The 21,653-nt window shown below is 55.9% G+C and overlaps 2 protein-coding genes and 1 pseudogene across 3 annotated transcripts; 2 read left to right on the top strand and 1 right to left on the bottom strand.

Annotated features, from left to right (window-relative positions):
• Nucleotides 1–3,912: 3,912 nt before the first annotated feature.
• Nucleotides 3,913–5,888, bottom strand: LOC146768521 (erythroblast NAD(P)(+)--arginine ADP-ribosyltransferase-like). The gene has a single exon (XM_085574119.1). It carries the CDS (start codon nt 5,701–5,703, stop codon nt 4,618–4,620), a length of 1,086 nt encoding a protein of 361 aa, XP_085430245.1. The 5' UTR covers nt 5,704–5,888; the 3' UTR covers nt 3,913–4,617.
• A 4,923-nt stretch (nt 5,889–10,811) lies between these two features.
• LOC146768520 (erythroblast NAD(P)(+)--arginine ADP-ribosyltransferase-like) lies at nt 10,812–17,438 on the top strand. Its single transcript, XM_085574122.1, has 2 exons — nt 10,812–16,852; nt 17,249–17,438. The coding sequence occupies exons 1-2, from the start codon at nt 15,727–15,729 to the stop codon at nt 17,332–17,334; spliced, it is 1,212 nt and encodes a 403-aa protein (XP_085430248.1). The 5' UTR covers nt 10,812–15,726; the 3' UTR covers nt 17,335–17,438.
• A 1,083-nt stretch (nt 17,439–18,521) lies between these two features.
• Nucleotides 18,522–21,262, top strand: LOC116183279 (erythroblast NAD(P)(+)--arginine ADP-ribosyltransferase-like; annotated as a pseudogene). Its single transcript, XR_014953465.1, has 2 exons — nt 18,522–19,819; nt 20,609–21,262. The product of XR_014953465.1 is annotated as an erythroblast NAD(P)(+)--arginine ADP-ribosyltransferase-like (transcript).
• Nucleotides 21,263–21,653: the final 391 nt, after the last annotated feature.

Below are 21,653 nucleotides of genomic sequence, written 5' to 3'. Positions count from 1 at the left end.
AGCTCGGGGCAGGGTTACAGCTGTGAGAAATGTCCCTGGAGCTCAGGAAGGGACAGGGTTACAGCTGTGAGAAATGCCCCTGGAGCTCAGGAAGGGACAGGGTTACAGCTGTGAGAAATGCCCCTGGAGCTCAGGAAGGGACAGGGTTACAGCTGTGAGAAATGCCCCTAGAGCTTGGGGTTACAGCTTGAGAAATGTCCCTGGAGCTCGGGGCAGGGTTACAGCTTGAGAAATGCCCCTGGAGCTCGGGGCAGGGTTACAGCTTGAGAAATGTCCCTGGAGCTCAGGAAGGGCTCAGGGCAGGGACAGGGTTACAGAGAGGGTGGACTTCGGCCATCGTCGTTTTCCATCCTGGCTGCAATTCCGGTCAGGAACTCTCTCTGAAAGCTCAATAGTGAAAGTGTTCCACTTGAGTTGTTCTTCAGGCAAGAAAAATGAGTTCCCAAGGCTGGTTGTTAAAGGAGGAGCTCGTTATCCAGCAGGAATTCCTGGGAGCAGACTGTGTTCCTGATAAGCTCGGGAGGAGCTCGGCACAGGTGCTGCTCGTTGGGGTCTGACGGCATTTCGGAGATTACAGAGCAGTGGAGGGGTGCAGCACCCCAGCTCCATCTCCCATCTGTCTGTTCCCGGGACTCCACATCCCACTGCTCTGTTCCTGGGGGTCCAGCTCACGTCTTTCCTCTCCCAGGGTTCCCTCTCTGTGCCCTGTCCCTGTTTGCAGGCAGCTGCTGGCTCCGGGCTGCCCTGGCAGCTTCTCTCTGCTGCCCTCCGGATTGCACCCCGCGGCCTCGTTTGTTTATTTTTGTAAATCCCTCCCCAGCACCTGTCGTGTTGCTGCTGTCCCTGTCCCACCCCTGAGGCCACGCGTGTGTCACACACGGGATCCCTGGGGCTGGGCCCGTGTCCCTCAGCCCTGGGGCTGTCCTGGTTGTCCCCGTGTCCCCCAGCCCTGGGACTGCCCTGGCTGTCCCTGTGTCCCAGAACCCCAGTGCTGTCCTGGCTGTCCCCGTGTCCCCCAGCCCCGGGGCTGTCCTGGCTGTCCCCGTGTCCCACGGCCCTGGGACTGCCCTGGCTGTCCCCGTGTCCCACAGCCCTGGGACTGCCCTGGCTGTCCCTGTGTACCACTGGCCCCAGAGCTGCCTCCTGCCCTGGCTGGCCCTGTGCCCGCAGTGCCAGGGGAGGCACTGGGGCTGCAGCCAGGGACAGGAGCAGCTGCTGGGTGACGCTGCCAGAGGCCAAGGCGAGAGCCACCCGAGCCCTTCGGGTGCTCCGTGTGGGGTGTTGGTTCTGGAAGGGGAGTGGGGCAGGCACTGAGCCCTTCCCACCGTGACACGTTCCCACTGGGATCATTCTGCCAGCTCTGGGCCACAGCACAGAGGAGATGTGCGCCATTGGAGCAAGTCCAGAGGAGGCCACGGAGGTGCTTCGAGGGGTGAAGCCCCTCTGCTGTGGAGACAGCTGACAGGTTGGCGCCTGGACCAACCTCCCGGCTCAGGCGCCTGAGACCGGGACTGGGTCCAGAGCAGCCCGGAACTGGACACGGCACTGGACAGAACAGGACACAGCATTGGGCAGAGCTGGAAACAGCACTCCCAATCTGCCTCCCTGGGCAGGCCACAGGTGTCCAGTGCCATGTCCAGCCCAGTGTCCAGGCTGGCCCAGGCGCCCTCTCTGCGTCCTCCCGGCCGGAGCCGTTCCGGGCTTTGGCGGCTGCGGGAGCTGCGCTTCGGGCATTGTCCACCGGAGGGCAGCAGCGAGCGCGGGCAAGCCGCGCTCCGGCTGCAGTTCCGGGTGCCGCCAGCAGGCGGCAGCACGAGCTGCCGGCGCTGCCGAGCGCCCGCCCCGCCCCGCCCGGCCCCGGGGGCTCTGCCGGGGTTTGGGATGGAGCGGCCTTAAAGCCCGTCCGGTGCCAGCCCTGTCCTGGGCAGGGACATCTGCCCTGGCCCGGGCTGCTCCAGGCCCCGCCCGGCCTGGCCTTGAGCCCTTCCCAGCGTGCGGCACCCGCAGCTTTGTTACGGGTGTGCGATGTGATGACTGGCTCTCACAATTAAGGGATGAATATTGTGTGTATGTTATGAGAAGTTTCGTTGATGCATGGTTATGTTATTTTAGTTTGTTTTTCAGACACCCTCTGTTGCCCCCAGAGTCCCCTTTCCCCCACCTCTATTGTTGCCCAATACAGGCACCTGTGTACCTTTGCCCCTCGCATGGAGCAGTTGGGAATTGGGAAGCTCTTGCTGGGGTGTCGTGGCATGGCAACACCTCCCCTCCAAGCAGACAGCAGGAAGGTCTCCACCAGTGGACAGCAAATAAGAGTCAACTGGCCGAATTTGGGATGGGCAATGGATATATGAGGAAAATATTTTCATATGTGTGACTGCTTATGAATAGATATTTGTCTGATGCAACATCAGGGGTATGAAAGGCAGAGCCGCCATTCTGCGGACCCCTTAGAATTCATGGGGAACATTTTCACTGTCTACCTTTTGAGCAGAAAAATTGACCTTGCCAGAGGTTTACTTGCACAGAGGAGACAGAACATCCCTGTGATTTTATTAATGAGCAAGGGGAGAGGCCATATGGGATTTCCCCATGGGGTGTCTGAAATTGCTGGACAGTGTGGGCTCCTTTTTAGCCCAATTTCCCGTGAAGCGATATGCGGAATAAATAAATAGACTCCACAACCTGGGGTAGTTATGAAGTGGGTTTGTATTGCCAGCACTTGGCACAAGTGAGATCGCTCTCCGAGACTTGTGCCCCGAGCCTCGGTCTGACCCACACCTGTATTCCCAAAGGTGTTCCACATGCAGTACATGACACAACTTTTCTATGCACATCCAACCCCTGGCCCCGCCTGTCCTCGCCTCTCATGCTAAATAGGTCCACGCGTGGTTTGCTGTGGTGGTCCCGCGGGGGTCCCTGGTGCTCTCTGAGGCTGAGGATCGTGGTCTTCCTCGTGGTTGAACTTTTGAACTTTTCTCCTTTGCCCGTGCACTTTTGGTGCTTATCTGAGCACCGTCTGTCAGTCTCGGTATGCTTAGGGGCAGAGGAGCCTCTTTATCCGGGTTCTTTGTATCCTTGGTCCTTTCTGGTACTGCTCTTTATGCAAGAAGCTTCAGAAATTTTGCATTTTCTTATGCCCTTTTGTACCATGGCAGAGGTTTCTTAAGTAAAAGGTTAAAATTCATCACATAATTCTACAAGCTAAAATTTAAATGCTTAATTCATTTTGTTAACTAAAGTGAACTCCAAAAATCTCTGTTTCACCCGGCCATATCTCCGTCTCCCTTTCCCCACTGGCTGAGGTTCTTGGAAGGTGCAGACTTCCCAATGCACCCAATGCACGCCCTCCTTGCTACACACCCCACCCTTCCATCCTGGGCAGGAAAATGAATATTCCTAAGCCTGTTAAGTCTTTGTTCTTCTTCTTGGAGTTCAGGAATTTGGCAGGACCTTGTCTCAGCTGCAATCTCTCTCAATGAGGAACATTTTCGGAAGCTGGTAATGTTTCTGGTCACTTCCTTATCTACCGGTCCGAGGCCCTATCCATCACCAGATTCAGACAGTTTGTTTGTTAAGGCACTTTCCTCTTATTCCTGTCAAGGCTGAATTAATTGTGCTGTGGAAATATTTGGTTTGGTTTATATCTTGAATATGTGGGAATTCACAAGATTTGGGCAAGAATGCAAATAAATGAATCTCCAAAGAGGTAAAGGGCAGTCAGATAAACGTTGAGGGGGTGGGGAGTAGGTAGGATTTTATTTTTCTCTTGTCTTCCTCTTCTCTTTTCCCTTTTATTTCCCCAGGGAAATGGCAGAGGTGGCCTTGGTAGCCTTGGTTGTTTCGTGTCTCTGGGGGTCATGGTGGCCTTGGTGATCGTGGAGACCATGGTGGCCTTCACGGCTCAGATGATCCTGGTGGCCGCTGCCAGGGCCGCCGTGCCCAGGAGGAGCCCTCTGAGGTGGGAGGGGGCCCTTGGGATGCTCCCACCTGGGGGAAAAAGAGGGGGATGAGTGGTCCATGGAGGGGAGGGGGTCGAGGGGGACTCAGAGAGGGGTCAGGGATTACAGGGGTACAGGGGGGAGTATGAGGGGGGGATGGATGACAATGCGGGTGGCGACCAGGGGTCAGGAGGGTCATGGGGGGAGTGAGGGCTTTGGAGGGGTGTCATAACATGGGGTGAGGAGAGATGGGGGCCATGGTCAGGGGGAGGATTGGAGGTGACCGGTGGCCGGGTGCAGGAGGGGGATTGGTGGTCAGGGGGGCCATGGGGGCTTTAGGGAAATGGGGTGTCAGGGGGGCAGTGGGGTAATACAGGGAGCAAGGGGTTTCAGGGGGGTCATGGGGGGCTTCAGGGCTGACAGGGGAAATAGGGGGTGCCATGAGGGATGTCAGGGGGGTACAAGAGGTTCAGGGGGGTCAGGATGGTCCCACCCGCGCTGAGCACACAGAGCCGGTCCCCAGAGAGCTGGTCTGCAGAGGAGAGGGACAGAGTCAGCAGAGCAGGGTTCCTGTCTCAGTCCCTGTCCCTGACCTCCCCTGGCAGGGACATCCCTGTCTCTGTCCCTGTGCCCTGTCAGGGGTGTCTCAGTCCCTGTCCCCCATCACCTGTGGGTGTCACTGTCCCTGCTGCCTTGTTGTGGGTGTCCCCATGGCCACAGTGGGTGTCCCCGTCCCCCAGGCTGTCCCCAGGCTGTCACCTCGCAGCCACTCGCAGCTGTATCTGCTGAAGGTCCCGCTGGAGCGGAGCTGGATCAACGCCCTGTCCCCTTCCCGGGTGACATCGGTGACCTCGAAGGTCTCGAAGGGCGGGATCAGCACCTCCTCCTCACTAGGGTTGGAGGAGAACTCCCGGATGTTCACGCCCTGACACGTCTGCACCTGGAACATCGTGTCCGTCCCAAATTGCTGAGCGATCTGTTTGCGCAGCGACGCCGACGCGAATCGACCGAAGCGGACGGTGTCGCCGCGCCGCGCCTCGAACCGCAGCCCGCGCACGCCCCGGTACACGCGGTGACACCGCGGTCCCCGTGCGTCCCTCAGCGTGGCCAGGGCGTCGGTCAGCAGGAAATGCAGCGCTTTGAAGTGGAACTTGTCCCGGTATTGCTGGCGGGAGCGCCCGGCCGCGCACACGGCATCGTTGAACTCCTTGGACATGTCCTTCATGGTGTAGGTCATGAGGGCGATGGCCTGCTCTGGGGACAGAGGGGTCACCGGCGGCCCCCGCCTCCACCACTTGTCCGCGGCCGTCACCCAGACCCGGGCGAACAGAGGGTTCTGCTGGAACTCAAAGTGGTTGAGCGCCGGCAACAACGTGGACATGGCGTGTCGGCAGCCGGGGTACTGGTCATCGAAGGAGTCCCGGGCCATGTCCAGGGGCACCACCGTGATGGCCGTGGTGGTCACGGCCATTGCCAGCAGTGCCAGGCTCCAAACCGGGGGATCCAGAGAGGGGAGAGGCCACTCTGACCAGCGTGAGACACGGGAGGATGCTGGCAAACAGAGGGGACACTGTGGGACACGGGGAACACTGAGGAACACGGCAGAGCACTGATGGAACACTGAGGGAATGCTGAGGGACATGGGGGGATGCTGAGGGACATGGGGGACACCACGGGACACGGGGAACACTGAGGAACAGGGCAGAGCACTGATGGAACACTGAGGGAATGCTGAGGGACATGGGGGGATGCTGAGGGACATGGGGGACACCACGGGACACGGGGAACACTGAGGAACACGGCAGAGTACTGATGGAACACTGAGGGAATGCTGAGGGACATGGGGGACACCACGGGACACGGGGAACACAGAGGAACAGGGCAGAGCACTAATGGAACACTGAGGGAATGCTGAGGGACATGGGGGACACCACAGGACACGAGGAACACTGAGGAACACGGCAGAGCACTGATGGAACAATGAGGGACATGGGGGACACCACGGGACATGAGGATCACTGAGGAACAGGGCAGAGCACTGATGGAACACTGAGGGAATGCTGAGGGACATGGGAGGATGCTGAGGGACATGGGGGACACCACGGGACTTGGAGAAGATCTGTCCATCAGGGGCTGGGGAAGGAGGCTGCAGTCAGCCAGGGGAGGGGGAGCGGGCCTGGACAGGGCAGCCCTGGACAAATCCTGGGACTCTGATCCCAAATCCTGGGGTCACTCCTGGATGCCCCAGTGTGCTCCAGTCCCCTCAGGGACCCCAATCCCACTCCCACAGTTTTGTGTCATTCTTCTGGCGTCCCCTCAGCCCCCTCAGGACCCCAACCCAAATCTGGGGTCACTCCCTGACCCCCCAGTGTCCCTCGCAGCCCACCCCCAGACCCCAATCCCACTCCCAGTCTGGTGTCCCTTTTGGGGTTGTTGGGTATAAAGCACCCCAGGACCCCAACCCAAATGCAGGGATCACGCCCTGCCCCCTGCAGTGTCCCCCAGCTCTCCCATGGCCCCAGTCACACTCCCAGTCTCCTCCTGCTGCCCCCCGGGCCCAGTGGACCCCAGCCCCAGGTCCCCCAGAGCCCCCCAGGTTCCCCCAGGACACCAGTCCCACCTCACATTCTCCCCCAGGCTCCCCCCAGTTCCTCCCTGGGCCCCAGTCCCAATGCCATGGTGGCACTGGGATTGTCCCCCCAAGTGTCCCCCTGGAATCCCCCAGCCCCCCATACCAAAATCAGACAGAGTGAGCTCCCTGACGGAACTGGAGGTGTCAGAGAGCCGGAATTCTTTATCAGCTCCGACTCACAGCAGATCTCTCCTGGTCCTGCAGGTCAGGGGGGACTTTGCCAGACAGATTCTATCCATCCTAATTATACATATTCATTAAAATGAGCTTCCTATCTGTTAGAAAACCAGCACATTTCCTGTAAATAATTTGCATGGCTCTGCCTCTTTTAGGAAATAATTTTTATTGTCCTGGAGAGTCATAAAAGTGGCGTTTCTGGGGGTCATTTTCACTGAGTGCTCCAAATAGATCAGATAACCTCACCTGAACTTCTGCTTTTGGCCGGCGCTGCTCCTTTTGTGTAACGGACTTGCCAAAATCCGCACTGGAGTTCCCGTTTGCCTCTTTCTCCACTACTTCGAGCCACGTTTATTGCCCTGTGTATATACTTCTACATCCTTTAATTATTTTTGGCTGTCAGACTTTAAGCACTACCCAGTACCTTCAGAGTGTGGGGAAAAGCCACACTATGAAAAGCCAAGTGTTCATAAAGTGCCCTTGAAACTTGATTTGGATAAAGGGACAGAGATTCCACAGCCATACCCCCGTGGGTTTTCTCTCTGGAGGTTTCCGAGGGTGCAGCCTCCTTTAATCCCAAGCTCCTGGCCGCACGTTGCCCTCTTCCTTTCCCCTTTGGATGAGGTACTGCGACGGTGCAGCCTTCCCAACCCTCACATCCCCGTGGAGCTGGCATTTCCCCCAGAGTTCCCAAGCTCGGCCTGTCGGGGTTACGGGATAGACTTTGTGGGGACCCATTTCTCTTATTACCCTTATGTTCCGGACTTCAACTGTTCTGGCCAAACCACCAGGGTTCTGTGACAAACCTCATGTCTTCATGTGAGGAGATACCAAGGCACATTTGGAAGACATTGACAACCATTTCTCCTCAATGGTTCTGCTCGCTGCTGAGCTCCAGTTGACAATTCCCGAACTGCAGCTCCCGGATACAAGCAGGCAAAGCGGGAAAATCCCTAATCTGAGAGAAAAACAGTTTCCTGTGCGAAACACCCGGGGGTTTTCATAAATAAATGGGTGCTGCTGCCTCCGCCCTCTTTTCTCCTTTTTATTATTCATCCCTCTTCTTTCTGGTTTTCTTTTTTTTCCTCCCAATGCTCCTTCTGTTGTGTTACCTCAAATCAGCTACTTTGGAACTGGCCCCAAACTGATCTTTCTTCCTTTTTTAATTGCACTGAGCAGCCCCCACCTGCTCCCTCAGCCAGCCCTGGAACTCCAGACCCATCCCAAGCTCCATCCCTTCCCCGGACACCCTCCAGCCCCTCCAGGTCCTTTGTGAGGGGCTGCAGTGAACGAGGAAAAAGGGAGGAGCATTTCTCCATCACCTCTTTGGAGATCGTGGTTTGAAAAATAAACCTTGAAGTCACCTCTAACAAAAATTCCAGGAAATGCTTTATTTTAGGAAAAGAGGCGCCCTGCAGGAAATGCTTTAAAAGAGCTGCAGTGGATACGTCAGGCGAGCCAGCAGCGCATTTTGGTAAAGTTTTGATGCACCGGGCAGGCACGGATCAAGTTTTTGATGCATTTTCTATACGGGAGGCGAGCAAATGTCCCCCACGAGTGCCCCCAGTCCCTGACACTGAAATCTGGGATTGAACTCCCTGACGGGGCTGGAGGTATCAGAAAGCCGGAATTCTTTATCAGCTTCAACTCACAGCCGATCTCTCCTGGTCCTGCAGGTTGGGGGACTTTGCCACAGGGAATTTATCCAGCATAATTATAAGTACTAATTAAAATGGGCTTCTGAGCTAATACAGAAACAGTTTTTTCCCATAAATAATTTGCATGGATCCAACTTATCCTGAAAGTTGTTTTATTGTCCTGGAGAGTCATAAAAATGGGTTTCTGGGGATCATTTTCACCAAATATTTTGATATCACAGGGACTTTTCCTGGAACGATTTCTTTGCACAGGTCCTGTTGGTTCCTGTTACAGAACTTCCCAAAGCCCACTGGAGATTCCTTTATCTGTTTCTCCATGGGTTCTAGCTGTATTTTTCATCCTGTGGGCAAATCTCTATCCTTTTATCACTTCTGCCTGTTTGTCTTCAGGCCCTGTCCAGCACCTCCAGGGGAACGGAAAATTTCCATTATCTCTGTTATTTGTCACCTTGTGACAGAAATGCTCCAGTCCTGGTATCATCCACGCTTCCCTCCAGGAGCTCCAGGCATTCAGGTCCTGATGAGCCCAGAACGGGAAAGAACACTGGGCAGAACTGGACATAGCACTGCACAAAACTGGACGTGGCACTGGGCAGAGCTGGGAATGGCACTGGGCAGAGCTGGACACGGCACTGGGCAGAGCTGGACATGGCACTGGGCAGAGCTGGAATGGCACTGGGCAGAGCTGGAAATGGCACTGGGCAGAGCTGGACACTGCACTGGGCAGAGCTGGGCATGGCACTGGGCAGAGCTGGACACGGCACTGGGCAGAGCTGGAAATGGCATTGGGCAGAGCTGGACATGGCACTGGGCAGAGCTGGAATGGCACTGGGCAGAGCTGGGCACAGCACTGGGCAGAGCTGGACACTGCACTGGGCAGAGCTGGGAATGGCACTGGGCAGAGCTGGACACTGAACTGGGCAGAGCTGGAATGGCACTGGGCAGAGCTGGGCACAGCACTGGGAAGAGCTGGAATGGCACTGGGCAGAGCTGGGCACAGCACTGGGCAGAGCTGGAAATGGAACTGGGCAGAGCTGGAATGGCACTGGGCAGAGCTGGAAATGGCATTGGGCAGAGCTGGACATGGCACTGGGCAGAGCTGGACACGGCACTGGGCAGAGCTGGGCACAGCACTGGGCAGAGCTGGGCACTGCATTCCCAATCTGCCTCCCTGGGCAGCACAGAGGGGCCCAATCACTCCCTGACCTCCTGGCCCTGCTCTTCCCAATGCCCCCTGGATCCCTCCTGGCCCCAGCTCCACTGGTCACCCACCAGCACCCCCAGGTCCTTCTCCAGAGCTGCTCCAGCAGATCCCCCCTGCCAGGAAGGGCATGGCACTGGTGCTAAACTGGGCTCAAACCAGCCCAAAACACCAACCCTGAACTGACCGCTGAGGGTGAAGTACCAGAGTTGGGCCTGGCCGTCCATCACCAGACCCTGGGAATGTCCAGTCCCCTCTCAGACAGAGATTCTCTCTCCTGTTCCTCCTTGGAATGAAATGTGTGTGAGTTCCTCCTTCTTGAAGGGGATGGTCCCCAAGGATCCTCTGTGAGGTTGAGAGAAAAAGACATTCCCACAAGAGTTGGTGCGGGGAATGACATGGAGCCCTGGTTAAGAATTGTCACTTTTTGCTGGCTTTGTCAGAATTATTTAATGGAATTGTTTTGGTAGAATCATTTAATAGAGTTGATTTGACAGAATAATTTAATAGAGTTTCTTTGCACAATGGCGTTGCTGGCCACAGCAGCCACAGTGGCCACAGGACCTCATGGTTGCTCAGACAGAAGGAGAAGCCACTGGGACCAGTGCAGGACACCAGGGGGACAAAGGGGACACACTGAAGGGACACTGGGGACACACGGGGTTACATGGGAAGAGTTCCTCCATGAGGGGCTCAGCATGGCCCCGAGCTCCAACCACGTGAACTTTGGAGCAGTAGCCATACATTCTCATCTCTTAGGAGGCCTTGGACATTATCCTTTTGTTCTCCCATGGAGGGAGTCTCTTTGTCAGTGATATGATTGCATTTGGTAAGATTTTATTGATTGTGATCTGTACTCCATGTATTCTACCCTAAATTCAGCATATGACCAGTGGTGATAATAAGAGAATAGCCTTACAGATGGGAACTGCTTTCACATCAAAGTACACAAACCTTTTTTCATAAAAACCAAAAAAGGGGGAGATGTGGAAGACCAGAACGCTGCAGAAGCTGAACTGGGTAGCACTGCAGACCTTGTGGCCCTGGTCCAGTGAAAACTGGGGGAGAGATAAACTCAAGGTAAGAACAGAAGTGAAGACATCACGTCTGGTCACTCTGACCCTTGGCACTGACCAGCTCGGAGCAGGCCCAAAAAAGCAAGAGAGAGAGAGAGGCACAAGAGGCAAGAGAGGCAAGAGAGGCACGAGAGGCAAGAGAGGCAAGAGAGGCAAGAGCAAGAGAGGGAAGTTCCCGTTTCAATACAATAAATCTTCTTCCACGCGGCATATTCTAATTTTCACTAACCAATCTAGTACAAGATACAAATCCTACAGCCTTTCCATACAGCCTATAAGAACCATGACATTACTATACTGTGCTACATTTTAAACCCTAAAAACGACTCTTTGGACCCCTTCTGCCAAGCTAGTAGGGTCTGCTCTGCCCTGCTGTCTGCGAGGAGAGGGCATTGTTCCATCAAAAGGGGATTACCTCAGCTGGCCATGCCATCGTTTGCCAGTTGTTCAGTAACCTGGTATCTCAAAGCTTGCTTTCATTTCAATATCATTTAAAGTTTCTATATTCTCAAAATCTTTTGCCAGCTGCCAGGCAATCATATTTATAAGGCTTTCCTGTTTCATCTTCCCCAACAGGGATCCAAGTTGAAAATTTTGTACTAATGTTGTGACCTATAAATCCTGGTAAATTGGTGTAATAAATGGTTTGCTTTGCTGGCATTGCAGAGATGGTGTCTCTCAATCCCTGCACATCAACCCTCCAGTCTCAGTCCCAATCCTGTGTTTACCCTTCCGATGTCCCCCTGGTGCTCCCCAGGATCTCATTTCTGCTCCCAGAACTTTGTAACCCTTTTGTGACCCTGGGCTGCTCAGGAACCTCACTCAAATTCCTACAGCCACTCCCTCAACCCACCCTGACTGTCTGCCTTGGCCCTCACCCAGCCCCCAGGCCCGCTTCCAGTCCTGTTACCCATTTCATGTCACCCCAGGACCCCAACTCAAATCCAGGGATCAACCCCTGACCCCACAGCGTCCCCCTGAAGCCCTCCATACCCCAACCCCACAACCCAGGTCCCATGTCCCCCACAAGTGACACCAGGAGTCCCCCCAGCCCCTGATACCGAAATCGGCCAGAGTGAAGGCCCAGACAGAACTGGAGGCATCAGAAAACTGGATTTCTTTATCAGCTTGAACTCACAGCAGATCTCTCCTGGTCCTGCAGGCCAGGGGGGATTTCCCCACGCAGAATCTATCCACCATTATTATACATATTCATTAGAATGGGCTTCTTAGCTAATACAAAACCAGCACTTTTCCCGTAAATAATCAGCATGGCTCTTCCTCTTTTAGGAAATAATTTTATTGTCCTGGAGAGCCATAAAAATGCGGTTTGTGGGGCTCATTTTCACTGACTGCCCCAATATCCCAGATGACCTTGCCATGAACTTTCACTTTGGGGAGGTGCAGCTCCTTCTGTACTGCAGAGCTTGCTAGAAACCCCTCACTGGTGTTCCATTGGTCTCTGTCTCCACATGTTCCAGCCACCTTTGCCCTGCTGTGCCCACACTTCTACATCCTTGTGTGGGTTTTTGCCCGTTCATCTTTGCGCCCCATCCAGCACCATTAAGGGATCTGAAACTTTCTGTTCTCTCTCTTATTACTCACCCACTCACCCGCACAATCCCACTCCCACGCTCCCATGGCCCCCCAGCTCCCCCCAGCCCCACTCCCCACTGCTCACTGAGTTGCTGCCACCCCTCAGATCCCAAATGGGGTCCCCTATCCGATGACATCCCTGCAGGCACCTCGAGCCTGGGGATGATCTCTTGGGGCAGTGCCTGGGTCACTTCCCTGGCCTTGTTGGCATGGCAGGAGAAGCTCTGGACCCCAAAAAAGGGATCCACCAACACCAGGAGATGCCTGAGCCCATGCTGGCGTGGTAGCTCAGAAAATCCCTTTGCCAGTAATCCCCGGGAGTGTTTCCTCTTCCAGCAATGCCTGGAGGTGATGGGTTTGAATTCCAAGGGCTCTGTTTGAAACACATCGGGCTTTGCTCTGCAACAGACCTGACAATTTTGTCCTGTGGACACTGAGGATCTGAGGCCACAGACCAGTCCCCATCGCATCGATTCCCCAGAGCTTTGCTGGTGCATTTCTCCTTTTCAAATTTCAACATCAGCCTGGGAGGGCCTGACTTCCAAAGGTCTCCTGAAGTCTCCCCCACGTTCTGAGCCAGGACTCCCAGGACCCAGTGCTGTCCTTGGCACACAGAAAGCTCAAAGGGCTTTGTTAAAGTCAGGAAATCCCATTGGAAATGTGGAAACCAGGGCTATTTTTGAGTTACAGAATGCGTGTCCTTCCTCAGGAGTCAAATCAAAGTTCATTCTGGGGTCTCCTTTGTCAGGGAGACTTCAGGAGACTTGTGGGATGCTTTTCCAAACAACTCAATCAGCCAGGATTTGCAGAGATGCCTGTGGGACTGTTCTCCTCACCCAAGAGGCCAAGAAATCCAGTTTGGGACAGAGATTTATGGTATATACTCTTCTCTCCGCAACTGCAAGAAGATGTGGAACAAAGGGAGGGGCTCGCAATGAAACAAAGAGCTCTGGAATTGGCAGCAGGAAAAAGATCAAACCTAGGAACTCACTTGTCATCTGCTCAGACCATTGCTCATGCCCATGGAGCCATATGGGAATGAAGAAGTCAATTAACAGCTCAGGGATCTCCAATTAAATATAAGCAAGGATTACTGTCCCTCCTCGATGCCACCCTACTACAATCCAGGGTACACCAGCTTGAGGATTGACAATTCCATGTGGGAAATAGACTTGCAACAAAGCTGCACAAGAGGTTTCCAGCAAAACATCCTGGTGTTAATTCCTGGGAAAGGAATTTCATCCCCAGCTGTGAGGCCTGGAGAGAGTTGGGCAGATTGAAAATTGGCTGCTTATCTAAAAGTCTGCAATAAAGAGGGTGGGTGAGAGGTAACTCCCAATACCCAGATCAGGCTCTCCCCAGCTGATGCAATTTGGAAAGGAGAAAAGCACCAGCAAAGCTCTGGGGAATCGATGCGATGGGGACTGGTCTGTGGCCTCAGATCCTCAGTGTCCACAGGACAAAATTGTCAGGTCTGTTGCAGAGCAAAGCCCGATATGTTTCAAACAGAGCCCTTGGAATTCAAACCCATCACCTCCAGGCATTGCTGGAAGAGGAAACACTCCCGGGGATTACTGGCAAAGGGCTTTTCTGAGCTACCATGCCAGCATGGGCTCAGGTATCTCCTGGTGTTGGTGGATCCTTTTTTGGGGTCCAGAGCTTCTCCTGCCACGCCAACAAGGCCAGGGAAGTGACCCAGGCACTGCCCCAAGAGATCATCCCCAGGCTCGAGGTGCCTGCAGGGATGTCATCGGATAGGGGACCCCATTTGGGATCTGAGGGGTGGCAGCAACTCAGTGAGCAGTGGGGAGTGGGGCTGGGGGGAGCTGGGGGGCCATGGGAGCGTGGGAGTGGGATTGTGCGGGTGAGTGGGTGAGTAATAAGAGAGAGAACAGAAAGTTTCAGATCCCTTCATGGTGCTGGATGGGGCGCAAAGATGAACGGGCAAAAACCCTTACAAGGATGTAGAAGTGTGGGCACAGCAGGGCAAAGGTGGCTGGAACATGTGGAGACAGAGATCAATGGAACACCAGTGAGGGGTTTCTAGCAAGCTCTGCGGCACAGAAGGAGCTGCACTGTGCAGCCACAGGGCCTACAAGACCTCCCTGGTGGTCAGTTCCCTAAGGTAAGAAATGCCTGGTGCTGATGACTGGACCAAGAGACCCCTCTCCTGCCTCAGACCCTCGTTACCTCTCTGTAAGACCGTAGGTCATATTTACCTTGACCCTTACTATTGGACTGTTCCCCAAATCCCTGCGCCCTATAAAAACCCCCGTTTCTGCCTGGTTTGGCAGGAGTGCCGTCCCTGCCACCCTTGGCAGAAGCGTCAGTAAAGACACAACTGTGGAACCTCACGCAGCCTTCTCCCTCCTCATCCCTGCATCTGTAGGGGCACTTAGCAAGCAAAGAGCTGAAATCACTGAGGAGCTCAATTCACCCAAGAGCTGATCTCACTTAAGAGCTGAGCTGCTTGCTAAGGTCTCCTGCGGCTGGGAGCCTACCTGGGACACCTGGACAGGTTGTGCTTAGCGGGACATCGGTTCCCAGGACACCTACGGCAGCACAGACCCCGAGAACCCAGACTGTAACACTCCACCTGCCCAAAGAGAACGTTTGAGGCAAGGTCGTCTGAGATACTGGAGCACCCAGTGAAAACCACACCCATTTTTATGACTCTCAGGGACAATAAAAATTATTTTCTAAAGGAGGCAGAGCCATGCAGATTATTTATGGGAAAAGTGCTGTTACTGTATCAGATAAGTGACACATCTTAATGAATATTTATAATTATGATGGATAAATACCCCATGGCAAAAACCCCCTTGACCTGCAGGACCAGGAGAGATCTGCTGTGAATCCAAGCTGATAAGGAATTCCAGCTTTCTGATACCTCCAGTTCCATCAGAGAGCTCACTCCAGCTGGTTTCGGTATTGGGTGATGGGGGACCCTTGCAGGCAGGAGCATGGGCCTGTGGGATTGGGGTCTGGGGGGCACTGGGCATGGGACAGGGATCGTGGTCCTGGGGTGGTCCGGGCAGCAATGGGGGACACAGGACCATGGTGGTGGCCGTGGGGTACTGGGATGCACTGGGGGACACTTGGGTGCACAGGGGACTGGACTGGGGTCCTGAGGATCCACTGGGGTGGTCATGGGACTGGGAGTGGGATTGGGATATGGGAAGAGGACAAGAGAGACACTGGGGGGACCCCAGGCCTTGGGTCAGGGTCCTGAGGGCCATGGGGTCACTGGGAGTGGTTCAAGGGATTGGGGTAACAGAGGCACTGGGACACACCGGGAGGGGGGGACAGAACGGTGGGAGTGGGATTGGGGTGCAGGGGGCACTGGGGTTGCTTGGGGAGGGTCAGGGACTGACGGCAGGATTTGAGTCAGGGTCCTGCAGGGGGGCTGAAAAGACACGGTGAGGGGGAAAATAGGACTGTGGGAATGGGATTGGGAGCCTGGGGGACACTGCGGAGAGCACCAGGAGTGTTCCCAGAATTTGGGATCAGAGTCCTAGGACAGGTCCAGGGGTCGCTAGGTTGGGGCTGCCCCTCAGTCTCCCCAGGCTGCCCCCAATCTTCCTCCATAGCCCCTCCCCAAGAAACCCTCCCGTGTCCCACCATGTTCCTCAGCGTCCCCTGTGTCCCACCATGTCCCTCAGTGTCCCTTGTGTCCCATCAATGTCTACTCAGCATCCCGCGTCCCATCAGTGTCCTCTCAGCATCCCCTGGGGTCCCCCAGTGTCCGCCCTGTGTCACGCCGTGTGTCCTCTGTGTCCCCTCTGTGTCCCCCAGTGTCCCACGCTGCTCCCTGTGGCCTCTCTTCTCCATGGCCCCCCTGGCTCAGACCCTGGCTCTGCTGGCAATGGTTCTGCCATCCACGGCCATCAAGGTATTTCCCCTGGACATGGCCCCGAACTCCTTTGATGACCAGTACCTGAACTGCGGCCCCGCCATGGCCGGGGAGTTGTCGACCCTCAACAGCTCCGAGTTCCAGCAGAACAAGAACTTTTCCCAGGTCTGGGTGAAGGCCACGGCCGAGTGGCAGAAGCGGGGCTCCAATCCATCCCCTCTGTCCCCGGCTGAGGCCATCGCCCTCATGGCCTACACCATGGAGGACGTGTACGAGGAGTTCAACACTGCCGTGCGCGAGGCTGGAAAATCCAGCCAGGAATACCGGGACAACTTCCACTTCAAAACGCTGCATTTCCTGCTGACCCAGGCCCTGCAGAAGCTGAGACACCCTGGTAAGTGTGAGGATGTGTTCCGGGGGGTGAAAGACACCCAGTTCACTGTGAAAGCCGGCGAGAAAGTCCGCTTCGGTCAATTCGCTTCATCGTCGCTGGACAAAAACGTGGCCGAGGGTTATGGGACAGACACGATGTTCGAGGTGCACACGTGCCATGGCGTGGACATCCAGAAGTTCTCCTTCTCACAAAGTCTGAAAGAGGTGCTGATCCCGCCCTTCGAGACCTTTCAGGTCATTGATGTCCAGAACCAAAGGAGCACATTGAAAATTGTGCTTCGATCCACCAGGAACTCCAGCAACTACAACTGCGAGTGGCTGCGAGGTGACAGCATGGGAACAACCTGGGGGATGGGGACACTCAGTGAGGGCTGGGGACGAGGACACACGGTGCAGAGGACACCGGTGGCCAAGAGGGGACAGGGAGACCCACTGTGGGTGGGAGGCAGGACAGCCAGAGCTGGGGACAAGGTCAGGGACAGCCAGTGCTGGGCACGGGGGATGGGGACACCCAGTGCCAGGTGAGGGGGACAGGGACACCCGGAGCTGGCGCTGGGGAGACAAGGACACCTATGGCTGGGCACAGGGGAAAGGGACCTTGTTATGGGCCCCTCTGACCTCCCACACCCTCAGGGCCCTCCTGTCACCCCTGTCTCTCCCCCTGTGACCCTCTGACCCCCTCAGCCCATGGTCTCCCTGACCCCTCTCTTTGTCCCCACAGGTGGGAGCCTCCCCGGCAACTCCCCCCACCTCGGGGGACTCCTTCTGGCAACCGTGGCCATGGCGGTGGCCATTGGAACCCTCTAAGCCATGAAGCCATGGAGGTCACTATGTTCTTGGAGGACACATGGACACCATTGTCCTGAAGGCTACCAGGATCCCCGGAGAAATGCGGCCACCAAGGCCACTGTGGGCTCCCTGGTGACTTTGGCCACTGTGACCACTGTGGCTGTTATTGCCACTATGGCCACTGTGACCACTGTGACCACTGTGACCACTGTGGCCATTATTGCCACTATGGCCACTGTGACCACTCTGAGCACTGTGGCTGTTATTGCCACTGTGACCACTGTGACCGCTGTGACCACTGTGACCACTGTGACTGCTGTGGCCATTATTGCCACTTTGGCCACTGTGACCACTGTGACCACTGTGACCACTGTGACCACTGTGGCCATTATTGCCACTTTGGCCACTGTGGCCATTATTGCCACTGTGACCACTGTGACCACTGTGACCACTGTGGCCGTTATTGCCACTATGGTCACTTTGGACTCTTTGGCCCCTATGACCACTCCGGGCATTGGAACCACCCTGGTCAGCATGGCCGTTGTGCCCACAGTGACCCATGATGTCACCGTGCCCACTGTGGCTACTGTGGTCACTGTAACTACTGAGGCCACCGTGGCCACCGTGGTTCCCAAGGTGACCAAGGCCACCGTGGCCACCACAGCCGCTGCGGCCACCACGGTCAGTGTAACAAGGCGTCCATGCAGGGGAAGCCCCTCCGAGAGCTGCCCAGCGAGGCAGCGGCGCCTGGGCAGCAGGAGCAGCACGGGGGGCACGGAGCAGCCAGGAGAGCGCAGGACAGCCCGGACAGCCGAGACTGGGCAGTGCTGCGGCCGCTTGGCCACTTCCCGACAGGGCTCTGGGAGTGGCCATGTGGCGGCCACCTCCTAACGCTCCTTGCCTGCCTCGCCTGATGTATCAATCCATTGCCGCTTGCTCGCCTCCCGTATAGAAAATGCATCAAAAACTTGATCCGTGCCTGCCCGGTGCATCAAAACTTTACCAAAACGCGCTGCTGGCTCGCCTGACGTATCCACTGCAGCTCTTTTAAAGCATTTCCTGCAGGGCGCCTCTTTTCCTAAAATAAAGCATTTCCTGGAATTTTTGTTAGAGGTGACTTCAAGGTTTATTTTTCAAACCACAATCTCCAAAGAGGTGATGGAGAAATGCTCCTCCCTTTTTCCTCGTTCACTGCAGCCCCTCACAAAGGACCTGGAGGGGCTGGAGGGTGTCCGGGGAAGGGATGGAGCTTGGGATGGGTCTGGAGTTCCAGGGCTGGCTGAGGGAGCAGGCGGGGGCTGCTCAGTGCAATTAAAAAAGGAAGAAAGATCAGTTTGGGGCCAGTTCCAAAGTAGCTGATTTGAGGTAACACAACAGAAGGAGCATTGGGAGGAAAAAAAAGAAAACCAGAAAGAAGAGGGATGAATAATAAAAAGGAGAAAAGAGGGCGGAGGCAGCAGCACCCATTTATTTATGAAAACCCCCGGGTGTTTCGCACAGGAAACTGTTTTTCTCTCAGATTAGGGATTTTCCCGCTTTGCCTGCTTGTATCCGGGAGCTGCGGTTCGGGAATTGTCAACTGGAGCTCAGCAGCGAGCAGAACCATTGAGGAGAAATGGTTGTCAATGTCTTCAAAATGTGCCTTGGTATCTCCTCATGAGAAGACATGAGGTTTGTCACAGAACCCTGGCGGTTTGGCCAGAACAGTTGAAGTCCGGAACATAAGGGTAATAAGAGAAATGGGTCCCCACAAAGTCTATCCCGTAACCCCGACAGCCCGAGCTTGGGAGCTTTGGGGGAAATGCCAGCTCCACGGGGATGTGAGGGTTGGGAAGACTGCACCGTCGCTGTACCTCATCCAAAGGGGAAAGGAAGAGGGCAACGTGCGGCCAGGAGCTTGGGATAAAAGGAGGCTGCACCCTCGGAAACCTCCAGAGAGAAAACCCACAGGGTATGGCCACGGCTGAGTGGCAGAGCCGGGGGTCCCCTGTGTTCCCTTTGTCTTCCCCGGCCCCGGCCATCACCCTCATGGCCACACCATGAATGATCTGTACATGGAGTTCAACGCAGCCGTGCGCACGGCTGGAAATCCAGCCAGGAATACCGGGACAACTTCCACTTCAAAGCGCTGCATTTCCTGCTGACCCAGGCCCTGCAGAAGCTGAGGAACACTCAGAGACCACCATGTTATTGCGTGTACCGGGGCGTGTGCGGGCTCCGGTTTGAGGCAGAGCAAGATGACACCGTGAGGTTTGGTCAATTCGCGTCGGCGTCACTGAGCATAAAAACTGCCCAGACATTCGGGGTACACACGATGTTCCATGTGCAGACCTGCCACGGCAAGGAAATCCATGAATTCTCCATGTATCCTGGCGAGAAGGAGGTGCTGATCCCACCCTTCGAGACCTTCAAGGTTGTCAAAGTCGGCCAGGAAGGGGACAAGGTGTTGATCCAGCTCCGCTCCAGCGGGACTTCAGCAGATACAACTGCGAGTGGCTGCGAGGTGACAGCATGGGGACAGCCTGGGGGAGAGGGACACCCACTGTGGGCATGGGGACACCCACAACAAGGCAGAGGGGACAGTGACACTCACCGGGGGTGGGGGACTGGGACACCCACTGTGTTTGTGGGGATAGGAACACCCAGTGCTGGGGACAAGGACAGGGATACCCCGTGCTGGGGACACTCACTGCGGGTGGGGGAACAATGACACCCAGTGCTGGGGACAGTCACAGTGGACAGGGAACTCCCCTGACAGGGCACAGGGCCGTGGGGACACTGGCTGAGAGTTTGGGGACAACCCATGCTGGGGACACCAAGCCCGGGGACACCCATTGTGGGCATGGGGACAGGAACGCCCACGGCAGGCACAGGGATGGGGACCCCCACTTCTGAGAGGGAAGAGGGACAGGGACACCCCAGGGGACAACAGGGACAGGGACAGGGACATCCCCATACCCACCCTGTCCCTGCCCACCAAAGGCAGTGCTGTGGGCACGGGCTCTGTGTGATGGACGTGGGTGGGCTGGGACCCTCCGTGGCACTCCCTGAACCCCTGACACCCCATGACACCCCCCGACACCCCCCATGGCAACCCCTGACTCCCCCTGACCCCTGTCACCCCTAAGGCCACCATGACCCCTTGGCCTGCCTGGTGCCCACGCCCCCCCAGACACCCTGTCACCTCTCACCTCATGGACCCCATCTCGCCTGTCACCCCAACACCCCATTATGGCCACCCCCGACCCCTCATTCTCCCATGGTCCCCCTGACCTCCCTCTTTGTACCCCAGGTGGGAGCATCCCCATGGCCCCCCTCCACCTTGGAGGACTCCTCCTGGCCACCACAGCTCTGGCAGTGGCAACTGGGATCCTCTGAGCTACGAGGCCACCATGGTCACTGAGGTCACTGTTGTCACTGTGGCCACCATGATCACCAAAACCACCAGGACCAGCAGAGAAACGAGGCCACTATGGCTATCAAGGCCACCACAGCCACTCTGGCCACCATGGTCACAATAACCACCAAAGCCACTGTGACCACCATGATCACCAACACTCCCTGAGCCACAAGGCTACCACAGCCACTGTGGCCATTGTGGTCACTGTGGCCACCAAGGCCATTGTGCGAAGCAATTTTATTAAATAATTAAATCAAAACAATTCCATTAAAAAATTCAATCAAATCAATTCTGTTAAATAATTCTGACAAAGCCACAATACTGTGACAATTCCTAAGCCTCTTTCTTCAACCTTGAGGAGGATCCTTCAGGAGCATCCCCTTCCCGAGGAAGGAACCTCACACACATTTCATGCCAAGCAGGAATAGGGGAAAGGAATTCTTGTCTGAGGGTCAGAGCATCCTGCCACATCCTGCAGTTCAGGGGACCTTGAAGGCTGGAAATTGGGAGGTTCAAGAGGGCAAGGGCAAGTCCTGTCCCTGGGGAGGGACAGTCACCAGGGCTGGGGTGGGACCTGCTGGAGCAGCTCTGGAGAAGGACCTGGGGGTGCTGGTGGGTGACCAGTGGAGCTGGGGCCAGGAGGGATCCAGGGGGCATTGGGAAGAGCAGGGCCAGGAGGTCAGGGAGTGATTGGGCCCCTCTGTGCTGCCCAGGGAGGCAGATTGGGAATGCTGTGCCCAGCTCTGCCCAGTGCCATTCCAGCTCTGCCCAGTGCCATTCCAGCTCTGCCCAGTGCAGTGTCCAGCTCTGCCCAGTGCCATTCCAGCTCTGCCCAGTGCCGTGCCCAGCTCTGCCCAGTGCCATTCCAGCTCTGCCCAGTGCAGTGTCCAGCTCTGCCCAGTGCAGTGTCCAGCTCTGCCCAGTGCCATTCCAGCTC

Source organism: Lonchura striata, chromosome 2, assembly GCF_050655825.1.
Source record: "Lonchura striata isolate lonStrDom1 chromosome 2, ASM5065582v1, whole genome shotgun sequence".
Taxonomy (NCBI): domain Eukaryota; kingdom Metazoa; phylum Chordata; class Aves; order Passeriformes; family Estrildidae; genus Lonchura; species Lonchura striata.
The sequence above is the reverse complement of the archived record's forward strand: the minus strand, read 5'-3'. Positions and strand labels throughout refer to the sequence as shown.